Below are 14,816 nucleotides of genomic sequence, written 5' to 3'. Positions count from 1 at the left end.
GGAGGGTTTTTGTAAACCCCAATGCCGTCGGCTCCTTGTTGCTCCGTGGAGCTTCTGTGAAACTGTAAGCTATTGATTTTTTTTTACCTACCACATATCCCTACCTGTCTGACAACAGGATTGTTCTTTTACATGCATTACTGAATAAACTAGGACTAATCATGTTCAACTGTCTGCTGAGCGCCTGTTTACTCTTCAACCCATTGAGCGCTGGTCTGTTTTTTTTGTTGAATCCTTTGGGATAAGTATCCTGTTTGCCTTCTGAAAACCCTATGAAAAGGTACACATTTGATATGCAATTCCTTATTTAATAGTAAGTGATGTAAAAGTATTATGGCTTACATTAAAGTTTTTTTAAAGTTTTAAAACAAAGCCTTCATCTTGTCACATGATTAATTCTTCTTTAGGTGGAAAAAGTCCCCTTGGTTTTGCATATCATCAAAGTATGTTTCCATCTTGCCTTTACACGACCCTGGGAGCCCATAGAACCTGAATGGTGTCCCTGTAATACTGTCTGTGGCCATAGATCTTGTAAGATTCATACAATGGATCATTTCAATTTTGCAGGGTAAGGTAGCCTTGAACACTGCCATTTTATTCCACATTGGAAAATGAGTTTTGAAAAATGTATTCATTACGGCAAAGTTTAGCCAGGCGTGATATCGGCCACTGCTGTTATTCTCATCTGCATTTTAACATGATAGCAAATGGCTGTTTAATCAAGTCTTCCGCTCACACAGAAAATGCTTACAATTTTAGATTGACGTTCCCCTTAAGTAGTTATTTCCTTGTCTTTTTTTTTTATTTTTTTTATTCCTCTCATGGCAGTTTAGGCCTTTAAAAGAAAAAATCCTGGTGTCTTATTTTTGTGTTTTTGTAGAGGGGAGGGAATGGAAAAGATTGGTGCTGGCACACTGCCGGCACCTCTTATCACAATTAGGAACAATAACAAGGTTTTCCAACATGCTGGCTTAATTGTTTTTTTTTTATTTGTGTTCTCATTGGGGAAGCCCATTGTACCGTAGACATAGGCCCTTCCCAGGTTAACACCCTGTTCCCATGTAGAAATAACAAAGCCTTCACTACTCCATTGAAGTCTTGGCATTTGACAGTTGACTGGGAGGGGTGGGGCTAAATCTCCACATGGGAAGAGGACCAGGCCTCCTACTACCTTAAACCTAGGATGAAAGCTCATGGGTCACAAGAATCAAGACTTGGTGGTTGTAAATGTGAAAGGAGTTGTGTGTTTTTTTTTTTTTTTTTTTTTTTTTTCCTTAATGCATTCTCTGCATTAAGGTAAAAAATCTTTGGCTCCCCCACAGACCCCCTAAGTACTTACCTGAGCCCGATCTCGAACCAGTGCTGTGCCCAGGAACAGCAGTGCTATCTTCTCTCAGCCAGTGGCTATGTCAATAGATGCACACAGCATGGCTCAGGATCTCGCCCACATGCCTGCCCCCATAGAAAGCACTTGCTATGGTGCCAGACACAGAAGTAGAGGAACGGACCGTGCTGGTGGGTGACCCTAGAAGGTGAGGTTCCGGACTGCTCTGTGCAATACCATTACACAGAGCAGATAAATTTAACATGTTAATCCATTTTGTAAAAATCTTTGACTTTAGAAACTCAACAGTTACCATCTGCAATTCCATAGTGCTACCTTAGAAATATATTGGGTGTGGTCTAGTTTACTTGGAGGTTTGACTGAACCAACCTACTGAGGCTGGGTCCATCAAATCACGATGTACTGATAATTTAGTAATGTAGTGTTCCTTCCCAACATAAGCTTTTTTTTTTAAAAAGAAATTGTAGTTTGCATATTCACATCCCACAGAAGGACAGCCTCAGTGGTGTTTAGGAAGAGGGCATGTCAGGGCAGGCGTAAATGCCTACCAATGTGCCCAAAAACATTACAACCCACATCTGTTTTGTGGTTTTTGTCAACTGAAACATGTTGCTGGACTGCTTACATAATTGAGATTGTGGCAAATATTACATATGGTTTCGGTTTCTAAACTAGTAGCTTTGTGATGCCACATTCGGTTTGCAGATGTATTTCACGTGTAACCCAGTCTATACCATGTGCTGATTTTTTTTCTTTTTTTTTCCTCCCTAGGTATCGTCACAAAAGCAATGGCTGAAGGTAGGCATTGATTTATTTTATTTTGTGTTTTTAGTAGTTAAAATAAGTAGCTATTTGTATTGCTTTTGTTTTTTGGCAAGATCCATTGACAAGACTAGAGGCTCTGACTTAAATTATTACAGTCCACCAGTGGGTTGGTGGACTGTATGACTTTTCTTAGCTAAAAAAAAAAACTAGTTGAAAGAAAATTAAGGATTTTCTCATATATTCTCACGTGTTGTATAAAGGGCCAATCCCTAATACAGAAGGCTAGCTACAACTGGTGAGATTTTCCATTGTAATCAAATTATAGGTTGGAGTTAGTTTACAGTGTTACTTGCATGTTATCTGAAGCAGCAAGTTGATTTCTCCCTCAATTTCAAGTTCAGCGATATCTGCATTCCCTTATAAATATTCAGAGATCTAGTCCAATCCCACATCATTTGGCTTCTCCCAAAGTACTCTTGGTTAAAAACCCCTGTTTTCCTCTTCTTCCTTTGGAGTTTTCATGCAACTTTTTTTTGGGCGGGTGTTTGGATTAAAATTTTATGTACAGTAGTAGGTTATCAAATCTATTTTAGGGCCCCGTGCACACTAAACTCTCCTCTAAACTCTCCAACATGTTTAGCCAATGTGTCCACGCACACACCAGTTTTTAGTAGCATTTAGTATAAGGAGCATTTTAGAGCCAGGGAAAAAACACACTGCCAGTGTGTCCAGGAGCAGCAGAGTTTTAGCAAAAAAAAATGCTTGACACTGCTAAATGCACCTAAGCCCTAAACTCATTTGAATAAATGCAGCTTTTAGCACTGATTTTCTCCTTCCAGGCAAAAGGGTTTTTATGAAGCCTTGTATTGCATAATGCATTTTAACTGTTAATATTTAGTCAAATGTAGTTTTAGGTCCTATTTTTGCTTGATAAACAGTGATATTACAGTATCATTTTTATTTTACTTTAAAAATAACAAACATGTCATCATACTTGCCTGCTCTGTGCAGTGGTTTTGCACAGAGCAGTCCAGAACCTCTTTTTGGGTCCCTCGCTGGCACTCCTGGTCCCTCCCACAGCATATCCCCCCGAAATTGGCTTTGATTGAGAAATCAAAGTGAATATAATTTATTATATCTAATTGGCAATTATAGAAAATTACAAACAGGCGTAAGGGGAGGGCATGGCGCAAAGTGCAATGGTATAAAGGGGACTCTCCTTTTTTTGTCGATACCTATTCTACAGGTATCTGTAAATTACTGCTCCTCTATTTTTGGAAGTGTAGAGTCTTTTGGCTAAATTGCACTAATGTTCAATCAAGCATGTAACACTTCCCTTGCAATCTTGTTTAAAGTTTGAAACTCTTAGACTACATGCACACTAGCCTACCCTAACTGTGTCTGTGGCAAAACGCAAAATCGGGCAAAAATGCAATTCTCACAGCCGACGGTCAAACCATTCCAATCCTAAACACAGTTCTTTTGCATTCAGAAGAGAGGTTTAACGTCCCATAAAAGCGTTTGCTCTTAAACTCTGCTAAAAGCCTGTGTACATGGACATATGGGCTTTTATGGTGTTAAGTTTAGGAGCTTTTTAGCTTTTTTTGGCCAAAGCACCTAAACTCAAGTTCAGGAGCTGCCAGTGAACATGAAGCCTTACACTTCTTGGCTGCAAACCTATGCATTCTTGTCCTTTTCTTTGGGTGTTACAGTGAAAAGGGTGGTCAGAGGTGAGATACTGCACTGGTGCACTCTAGGTAGATTTGATTGGGAGAGGTCAAATACCAATTTTTACAGTATAGTGATTGTAAAGGGTTTTTTTCCTTTTAAATAACATGCCATATTTACCTGCACGGGTTACGCACAGAGAGCGGCCCCAATCCTCATTCCCGGCGGCGCTCTTGGCTCTTCGGTGAGTGCCCCCACAGAGAGCCGACTTCCATAGGGGCCGCCGTGCAGGTATGCTCCTGCGTCCTGCTGCGTCTATTGACACAGATGGCAGGACTCGGCACCACCCTCCGGCTCCCATGTCGCTGGATTTGGGAGGCTCCCACTGCTATCAATCTATCAAATGAGGACCCAGGACAGCGGCTGGGCTCATCCTCAACGCTGGAACGATCTGGTTCCGATAAGTAAAAGGTGGGCTGCTGCAGCACAAAGGTTTTTCACCTTAATGCATAGAATGCATTAAGGTGCAAAAACCTCAAGAATGTACAACTACTTTAAAAGCAGGGAATAGTTGAAACTCATGCACGGTTATTTTTGTCATCTGTGTCCAATTGGCACAAAAAGGTGAGAAGAGATCACTGCAACAAGTTTGTCCATTGGAAGATTTCCGCTCATTTTTGCTTTTCTTGTGATAACTCAGAGTTTAGATATTCCTTTAGGCCCCTTTCACATGGGACTGTGTTTTTTTTTTTTTTTTTTTTTTTCAATATTTTTTATTGATTTTATGCAAACCGAAAGAAAAACAAGACATGACATGTCAGCCTTACATCATCAAGCAATACTACAGTAGATAGTTGTTAATTGACAATGACCAGTAAGAAAAAGGCACATGTTATCGGTAAAAGTCGGTAATACACACTGCAAGATCCAAAGCTAACAGAACATAACATGTATTAAGCTTCGGTCAGGATCTATGTAGTCACATCAGGAGACCAAATCGCCCTACCGAGAAAAACTTTGAGGGAGTCTAACGGGCGCGGGACTCAGCTATCCAGGCAAGTTGGCCCGTTAGCGGTAACTTAAATAATAAATCGTCCCTGCTCGGCGATGTTATTAGGGGTGCATCTCACACCTACACCCTATTGCGGGCGGTCTAGGGAAGAGTGACAGAAGGCCCCCCACCACCCCGAAAAGGGTACTTGCTGTAGGAGACCCCCCCCCACCCCGCCCCGACCTAGATAGGCCGACAGAGACTGGACTAGTGAAAACATAATGAAGGACAAATTATTAATAAACTAGTAGCACGGAAGACTGAGTTCCTTAAGCAAGCCCGGGAAGCCAAAGCGGCGTCGGGCTCAGTATGTGCACAACATCTATAACCAACAAAGACTATAGTAACCGTTACACCCTGTACCATCTATGAGAGAGTGTAAGGCCTTATAAACTATCAGGTGCGAAAATAGAACAGTTAACTGTGCAGGTAGCATGGAGAGTACGGGATCAGTCAGCTCCAAGCTCATCCTAGATCAATCCAAAAAAGGGGTGTAGGAGAGGGGGAAGGAGGAAGGTGAGGGGGGATCAAGGGGGGGTGGGGGGGGGTCTACCAGGGTGTCTGAGCAAAAGGATAATTCCAGTTATAAAAATTCAAGTTATAACCCTGGAATTAGGGGGATTTTGTGGAATGTGGCCCAGGGTTCCCACACTTTCTCAAAGAAGGAAGCCTTGTCCTGTATGCGACTGACCAACTTCTCTTGCGCCATAATCCAGGAGATCTTTCGTTTAACTGCCCCGAATGGGACTGTATGTTTCCAGTGGGCCGCTATAGTGATTTTGGTGCCTAAAAGGATAAAGAATATAAGTGCCTGAGATGATTTATTGGCTTTGTCCACCTTGCGGTTAAGCAATGCCACTTCAGGATTTTGGGGAACCGGAAGCGATACCAGCTTGCGAATTAGGGCAAATACCCTGTTCCAAAGGCCCCTGATATGTGGGCAAGTCCACCATGTGTGGAGCAATAAACCTATATGTCCGCAGCCCCGGAAACAAAGAGGAGACGCCTCCGGAAAGATCTGTGCCAGTCGGGCGGGAACCCTGTACCACCTAGTGACAAGTTTAAGGCTAGATTCAATCAGGGACACGTTGAGGATCCCAGTGAAAGATCTTTGGAAACAGGAGTACCATAGGTCATTATCCCATGAAATGTTGAGATCATTTTCCCAGGCTAAAGCATAGGTAGGTTTGGCCGTGACAGAAGCTAGAGATCCCTCCCCTCTGACTCGCTATGTCCGAACACCATGATTCGTATGTCGTGATAGTAGGAGGATTTGGTCTATCGGGCCATCTGGAGTACAAGAAATGGGTTAGTTGGGAGAATCTAAATTGTTCGGTGGGGGGCATCTCGAGTTTTTTCAGGCAGAAAGAAAGAGACAGGGCCTGAAGCGTTAAAAAAATTGCCAATCCTGAGTAGTCCTTTGTTGAGCCACCAACTAAAGGCTAGGATATTCATACCCGGCGGAAAATCTGGATTGTGAAAAACATACCTTAAAGGCCGTAATTTGGAGATCAATGCAGGGTTTTTATGTAACTGATCACACAGGGCCAACGAATGGGAGAGGGTGGGAGACATGATAGGGGGTCAGCTCCTAGGCGGAGCCCAGATGAGATAGTCAATGGTGTAATGGGGGGCAGCCAGTCTTTCAATAGCAACCCAATCAGGTTTGGGGCCCCGGGAATAAACCATAGAGATCTGGGTTAATTGTGCTGCTTGGTAATACCACCAAATGTTAGGTAACGCTAAGCCTCCCTGCTTTTTGAGTCTATACAATAATTGTTTTGATCCTCTGCAACCCTTGGAGCCCCAGATGAATTGAAGGATTTTAGATTGAAGTGGTTGCAGTTGGGCTTTCTTAATTGGGAGAGGAAGGGATCTAAACAGATACAGGATACGGGGAAGGAGGGTCATCTTGACCGCAAAGATGCGACCTAGCCAGGAGAGACCGAGATGGGACCATGTTAGTAAATCCGCAGATAATTTTGCAAGGGCGGAGGGATAATTAGCCGAGTAGAGAGAGTTCATATTAGATGTTAGGTGGATGCCCAGATAAGGTAAGGAATCGATACACCATGTAAAAGGGAAATGATTCTGTAGTGCATTTTCTATAGGCAGGGGAACGGAGACATTGAGTGCTAGGGATTTTGAGGCATTCATTTTTAAACCCGAGGCTAGTCCAAATGCTTCCAAGAGGGCAGAGACATTAGGTGTGGAGATCAGTGGGGAAGTTAAAAAGAGGAGGAGATCGTCCGCGAATAAAGCACATTTGTGTTCTTGTGGACCACAACGGACTCTAATGTCAGGGTGAGCTCTGATGGCAATAGCCAGAGTCTCTATAGCAATGGCGAACAGCAGGGGTGATAGTGGGCACCCCTGTCTGGCGCCTTTTTCGATGTTGAACGTCTGAGTAACAACCTTGTAGACGGACTTGTGCACTTGGGGTAGAATACAAGGCTCTGAGAGTCCCCAGAAAAAGGGGACCAAAGCCCCATTTCTCTAGGACTCGAAACAGAAAAGGCCACGTTAGCGTATCAAAAGCCTTTTGCAAGTCAATGGACAACAAAAAGCCGTCCTAAGAGGGACCGCCATCCCAATGTGAGTTAAGAATAGAGATGATATCCACTGCTCGCCTGATTTGGTCCGGACCTTGTCTCCCCGGGATAAAGCCCACCTGATCCTTGTGAATATATCGTGAAATAAATGATGAGATCCTATTAGAAAGCACCTTAGTTAAGATTTTTAGGTCATTGTTGATAAGCGAAATTGGGCGATAGTTTTGCACCAAGGATGCGTCTTTACTGGGTTTAGGAATGACAGATACATAGGCTAAGTTCAGGGCTTTATCCAGGGGAGAGCCGGACCTGATGGAGTTGAAGTAATCGACCAAAAAGGGGGCAATGCCAGGGGCAAATTTCTTATAGTATCCCACAGAGAAGCAATCAGGACCTGGGGCAGAATTACTTTTAAGGTGTTTGATCACCTCTAAGACTTCCGTAACCGAAATTGGGTCTTCTAGTAGGTTCGCATGGTCTGGTGACAATTTTGGGAGGGAGACAGTATCCAAGAATTGATCCACGGAGGGCTGTGGTTTATCCTCATCATCTTTATATAGGGAGGAGTAAAATTTATGGAAGGATGACATGATGCGGAGGGGATTCTGTGTTAGAATTCCGTCCTGATCTCTAATTTTCGGGAACGCCGAAGATCAAGGCCTCGGGGATAATTTGGCTGCAAGTTTAGAACCTATCTTGTCTTTCTGATAATAAAACCTGGCCCCGGACCATCTTAAGTGTTTCTCAGCCTCAGTGGTGAGAGCCAAATTGAGAGCAGTCCTAGCTGCTTGCAGGGCTTCCAGGGATTCTCTAGTGGGGGTACGTTTATGAGCTTTGCTTAGTAATCGGAATTCCTTGGATAGAGAGTCTACGTGAGCCTTCCTCCCTCTTTTTAGTTGGGACGAGATTTGGATGATTCTCCCCCTGATCACAGCTTTATGAGCAGCCCAGACAACTTCCGGGGCAGTATGGGGATCTTTATTAAGGGAGAAGTATTCCTTTATGGCAGTGGAGATGTCTGCACTATGAGCTGGGTCACTAAGGAGACCCTCGTTAAGTCGCCACGTGATTCTATTGCTGAGGTTGTGGGTGAACTGAACATGAAGTAGCACAAGCGAATGGTCAGATAGTGATGTGTCCCTGATTTCTGATTTTAAGGCCAATGGGATAGTGTGTGATTGCACAAAAATATGGTCAATCCTGGCATGTACCTGGTGGGGGGCTGAGTAATGTGTGAAGTCTTTACATGTGGGGTTCTTTTCTCTCCAGATGTCCACTAAGCCTCTCGAGTGTAGGGTAGCCGCAATCTTAGTGCTCTGTTTAGGAGGTTTTCTGTTTCGAGCTGACCCTTTTCCTGTTTTATCCAGGGAATGGTCAAATGGGATGTTGGTATCACCCCCCATTATTACCTTACCCTCTAGTAGAGGGTCCAACGTGGACATCATGGAGTGAAAGAAAGCTGATTGTCCCTTATTATGGGCATAGTATGACACAAATGAGTAGATATTTCCTTCCAGGGATCCCTTAACCAAAACAAACCTGCCTTCCTTGTCCCGAAATATGTCCGTAGCGGGGAATCTAAGGTACTTAGATATGCATATTGCGACCCTTTTGGTTTTGGCGCTGGACAGGAAGAAGTGGGGAAATCGACTATGTAGGAAGGAGGGATTAAACGTGGATTTGAAGTGAGTTTCCTGCATGAGAATTAAATCAATCTTTTGGGCTTGGTATAATTGAAATAGTTTTCTCCTTTTAAATGGGAGAGTTCATCCCCTGAACATTATGTGTAGCTATACAGAAGGAGGGGGTGGGTGCTTGTTCAGGCATAGCGAGTCAGAGGGATTAGCCAATACGTTACATAGGGATCTCTTACCATATCCTTGCGAAGAGAAGGATCATCCTGGCCTAGGAAGGCCTCAGCAAAAGGAAGTGAAGCTGTCAGCTTAGAGGAGCCCTGGTAGACCCGGTAGAGGAGGGGAGGAAAAAAAGGGTAAGGGAGGGGTTGACTGATCCTGCAGAGAAAGAGCAAAAGACATTTTAACCACCTGAAAGCTATGGATAGCATTGAGAGAACAAAAACCGATACAACGCATACAATACATGAAACAATCTGCAGGGGAGGATGACACACGTCAGTCCCCTGCATGTAAGGCCCGAGAAGCCTAGTCTCGGGAAAAAGTCCCAAAAAGGGATAAGTGTGGGAGTCTCTGAGTGAGGGGAAGAAAAAGCCCGTCACTCGGAGACTGGTGGGGGCGCAGTGCAAACCACCCCGACCGGGTCCCACCCGAGGCCCAATGCCCCTCAAATTAAATAAGGGGCTTCTTAAAACCCGCTTAATAAAAAAAGAAAATATGAAAAACAAGCAAAAAAAAAAATTCTGTAGAACAAAAAAGGAAAAACAATTACAAGAGGGAGAGCCGTAAGCTTGCGATAGCTATTGAAAGCCACGTGGAGAAGAGCTGCCGCTCATAGTATCAAAACCCATCTAGGGGTAAGACGTAAAAGGGGGAAACCCATAACTAAAACACAAAATAGGCATTAAGGGGGGGGGGGGGATTTCAAAAGTCATGTAGGAAGTCTGTGGTAGTGCAGATCACACCCGTCTGAGAAGGGATGTACCCTTACAAAAAAAAAAGGGGGGGGGAGAAAAAGGAGAATGCGCAAAATAAGCGCTGCAACCATGGAGTCTAAAACAAATAATTATTAGCATAAAAAGGTAATCATTGCCGACATATCCAAAGTCTGTCTTTCAGGTTGGGCGTCCATCTTTGGGATGTTTCGCTTTCTGCTTTTGCCAGAGGGGCTTGTTGGGGCTTGCAGGGGGAGGCCTCTTCGAAGAACTGGAAGACTTGGGATCCGCTGGGTCAGCAGGAGAGTGAGATATGAGGCCCAATTGAAGAAGCAGGCGCTCGCCATCAGTGAAGTTGGAGAAGCCATATTGTTTATTGGAATAAGTGAAGTGCAATCTGAACGGGAAGGCCCAGCGATAAGCAATGGAGTTTTGTGTTAAAATTTGTAAGAGTGGTTTCAAGGATCTCCGCAGCTGGATCGTGTATGGGGATAGGTCCGAGGAAGATTTGGACTGGATGGCCCTGGAAGGATAGATTTTCAGTTTCTCTGGCCTTTCGCATGACCTCTTCCTTAGTTTTAAAGAAGTGGGGTTTGACCACAATGTCTCTGGGTAGACCATCTTGGCGAGGGGGTTGAAGTGCTCGTTGAGCGCGATCTAGCTCTAGACGATGGTCAGGAAGATCTGGTAATAGTGACGAAATGAAAGTGCGTACCACCGTGTCTGTTTCTTTAAAAGATTCAGGTAGGCCTCAGAGCCGAAAATTGTATCGGCGATTCCTGTTTTCGAGGTCATCTAATTTAGAGTAAGCAGTGTCCAGCTGCTCCTGTAGTTCAGAGATCCTGTCAGTATTTTGCATGGTTCTGGCTACAGTCTGGTCAGTTTTAAGTTCTATTGCCTCAATCCTGGCCCCAAGTTGCTGTAGGTCAGCTTGAATGATTGAGGTAATATGGGATGCGTTCTGAGCCAGGCCCCTGGAGAGCATTTGGGAGAAAGTCTCTAGCAGGGCAGGGAGATCAGTGGGATTAGTTTGGATAGATGGGGCAGCCCCACGCGCCGCCGGAGAGGAGAGATGGTCCTCCATAGGAGTGAGCGGGGATCCCCCATGAAATCTCCCCAGCAATGATTCCGTGGATGCTGGGGATGCAAGTGATGTCAGAGTGTAACTCACAGTATGAAGATTAGGATCCTTGGAGTTAGGGTCAGACGGGAGTCGGTCTGCAATGGATGGCATCGGATGAAGATGCAGGCCTTGTGCGGCGGGAGCAGCGTCCGCCATCATGGCGGTGGATGCGGCCTGGAGCTCCGGAGTCAGCTGCCGGGATAAGCTGCGTCTCGCCGTGATGAACGATCGATCAAGCGGGTGGCGCTGATCCGCGGAGACGAGAGGGTGAATTTGCGGTATGGAGCTCTTCTCCGTGTGGCTCAACGGCGGGGAAACACGGTCAGGGCGAGCGGAGCTCTCAGGACATGCGACCGTCCATGGAGCTGCCGCGCATGCGCCTGGGACTGGGTTTTTTTTTTTTTACACCTTCGCTTGGTCAGTGGGGATCGCTCCGTTGATCCCTGCTGAGTCGGCGGATGACAAGTCCGTCTCTGCACTCTGTGCAGGGATGGACCTGTCAGATACCCACTCTCCTCTATGGGGGGGATCGGATGATTACAGACCGCCTGTCCATTTTTCATCCGATCCGCCAGACGGATGGAAAATAGGGTTTGCACCCATCTGGATTTTGCAGAACGGATGTCGGCAGAAATGTCGCCGCTGACATCCGATGCTCCATAGGGCTGTATGGAGTGACCGTTCAGGGATGCTGAAAAAACTGACAGGCAGATCTTAACGGTCGGCATGTGTGAAAGGGGCTTTTCTTCCCAGATATTGGTCACCTGATCAAATCGTATGTATCCTTCTACACCTGATACAAAGGTGTATCAGCCAAAAAATGATTCACCACTCTGCATTGCCAGCTGTGTGATTCAGCGCTTCACACAGCTACCCCCATTTTATTTAATTTTTACAAGCTTTATTTGAAATGTACAAAACTTATACTTTGGTACAATGTTTTTCAATGCGGTTCGGCCTGTTGTGCTGCAATAAAATGCAGCATGGCTAGGCTACGTTGCAGTGTGAATGGGGCACATAGTAAGCAATTGTTTCCTGTGTCCCCCTGTGGTGGAGGTTTTACCATATGGTTTCCAAAATGTGTGGCACAGCACGTGTTATAAAATACTATTGTTATACAGGATTTATATAACGCCAACAGTTTGCACAGCGCTTTACAAAATAAAGTCGGACATTGCATTTACAATTCAATTTGGTACATATAGGGTATGGCGGCTCAATCATGTGAATGGGCTGCTCTGACTGATGCTCTTTTATGCAAAAAGAAAAAAAAAATGCAAGTGAGACATACATATTTCGCAAGTCGTCTTACAGGACGGCACCCTGAGAAATGACTGGTCTCAACTGACAGGAAACGCAATCAAGATAGAGGTTTAAAACCCCACCCATCCCCATGCTCCTCAGTTTTTGATTGCATTTCCCCCACAGCGAAACCTTTTTTTTTTTTCTCTTGTAGACCTAAGGCCGAGGGCCCCCGGAGCCTGACCGAAGCCACTGGGTCTGGTAGGGCTTGCTCTTCCTGGGTTTCCCCCTATTTCTCAGGGGGGTGGAGGAAGATCCCCCTTGAGAGGAGTTCCCAGCATTTCAGGAACCGCAATTCCTGCTCTCCTTTCTTACCTGACTGAGTCAGTTGTCAGGATGTTGCCATTTAAAATCTTCATCTGTCCCTGGGTGAATCTCCCCTTCTGTGTCCCTGTAGGTGAATCTGGCTTCTCAGGAGGCAGTAGCAGGAGGAGGCGGCAGCACCGTGAATGTCCGCATTCTGTCCCCTTTGCCCTTGGCGCACATCCTCTCTACAGAGGCTGTTGCTGGCCTGGCCATGTGCTGGTGTTCTTCCGGCACCATTTTGTGGAAAATGTTTTCCTCCTGGGCACCTGTGTTTTCCAGAACCACTAGAAAATGGCGGCACATTGTCTGGAGCGATGCTGCAGGGGGAGCCCACAGTTTGGGAAAGAGCTGCAGAACGTGGGACTTTTCAGAGGAGACAGCTTGGCAAAGGAACAGGCGTCTCACCAGCCCCAATCATGGAGTGAGAAGAGTCTACATCAGCAGTTCAGAAGCCCACAGTGGGTGAGTCTACCTGGCTGGTGGGGGTAATGGAGGGGTTGGGTCCCTTAGCCCTTATCCTCGCAGGAGTCCATAGTTGGGGTCTCTTTGGTTTTGGCTAAATTGGGCTTCTTTTCTTACAGAGACTATTGCCCAAGGTGTCGCCAGTAGACCCAAGTCACAGGTCGAGAGATTCTCTCTCAGTACAGACTGAAATGTCTACACTCAAGGCCTTTCAGGCAACCCTTAATACTAGGCAGGAAGAGTCTCATCTTGGCAAAGATGGTTCATTCTCTCTAGAGTGCTTCAACACCCAGTGGTGGTAGATTTTCATGCACTGAGCCCCAGAGGCCATCCATCTTATCAGGACTCTGAGGATAAAGCAGATAAGGTTGAGAACTCCAGTCGGAGCATCCCGGAGGAGGGTGAGGATGTATAAAATAGCCAGGAAGACTAACACTCCAGACCAGGCAGACATCTTTTCAGCAGATATGGAGGGTCTCCTGGGGGCAATATACGCTTTGGAAGAAATTCAGGGACTCTAAGCACAGATTTCCACCCAGGGTAGGATGTATCGAGGTTTGATCAGGCCTCAGTCCAAGGTCCTACCTATCCACCAGTCTCTCTCAAGGAGATTGTTCTGAGGGAGTGGAAAGAGCCAGGGGCAAAACTGCTAAAATTTAAAACCTGGAATCGCAGGTGCCCCTTCAAGGAAGAGGAGGTGGAGAAGTTTGTTACCCAGGTTTGATGTGTTCTTAGCTCAGGTGTCCAAACAATCGGACCTCTCGACGACACAGGCAATATACAGGACCAGATGGACCGTCGGTCTGAGACCCTTTTGCGTAGAGCCTGGGAGGCCAACGCTGCAGTCGTGAGCCCAGCATTGGGCATCGGCCTGTGTAACCTGAAATGCAGATATGTGGGTTAATGGACCATAACTCTTTGAACTTTTGGATTCCTTGAACGTAATCGGGAAGATGGTTACCTATCTTGTGGATACTGTAGTTGAAGACCGTACATACATCCGCAAAGGTGGCAGCCCTCCTTTGGCTAGAAGGGCCATATGGGTTAAGACCTGGGATGGGGACCCCACATCCAGAACAAGGTTGTGTGATATACCATTTGTACGGTCCCACCTATTTGGCGCAGGGTTGGACCAGACCCTTTCCAGATCCACTGAAAAGGGAAAAGTTTCCTGTAAAGCCTAAAAAGGATAAATTATTTTTTTTTTTTCGAGGCCCCCAGGTCAACAACAGTTTTAAAACTCGTAAAGAAGTCAAGGAATGGGGCATTGGCAGGGGCAAGCAGAAAGGTCTCCTTTTCTCAGGCACAAAGCCTGCAGACAAGGATTCCAAGTGACGCCAGCACCAGAGTAGGGGGGAGGCTCTCAAACGTTGCCACAGTGGGAGCAGGTCTCAGAGTCCTCTTATTCTTTAGTGGATAAGAGGGCTACAGACTGGAATTCATTTCCAAGCCTTCCCAATCCTTTAATCTAACTTGCCTACCCAGAGACAGACCAAAAGCCTTAGGACTCTTCGAGTGTCAGACGGTTGGCAGAGCAGGGGGTCACCCTCCCAGTACCGACAAATTAATGTGGATGGGGATTTTATTTCCATGTCTTTGTGGTTCCAAAGTCCTCCGGGAAATACCATTTGATTATAAATCCAAGAAGACTAAACACCTTCCTATGCTATAAG

The 14,816-nt window shown here is 45.6% G+C and overlaps 1 protein-coding gene across 3 annotated transcripts in view; it reads left to right on the top strand.

Moving 5' to 3' along the window:
* Nucleotides 1-14,816, top strand: part of ADARB1 (adenosine deaminase RNA specific B1) — a 244,601-nt gene that overhangs the window by 148,480 nt on the left and 81,305 nt on the right. For all 3 annotated transcript variants that reach the window (XM_077448405.1, XM_077448406.1, XM_077448404.1), the window contains one exon: nt 2,117-2,143. In XM_077448405.1, the coding sequence (XP_077304531.1) occupies nt 2,134-2,143 (10 nt within the window). In that variant the 5' untranslated portion in view covers nt 2,117-2,133. The remainder of the gene's footprint in view (nt 1-2,116; nt 2,144-14,816) is intronic.

This window comes from Lithobates pipiens, unplaced genomic scaffold, assembly GCF_037356315.1.
Source record: "Lithobates pipiens isolate NorthernLeopardFrog02 unplaced genomic scaffold, aLitPip1_a1.2 Scaffold_22, whole genome shotgun sequence".
Taxonomy (NCBI): Eukaryota; Metazoa; Chordata; class Amphibia; order Anura; family Ranidae; genus Lithobates; species Lithobates pipiens.
This window is presented reverse-complemented; position numbering and strand designations above follow the sequence as displayed.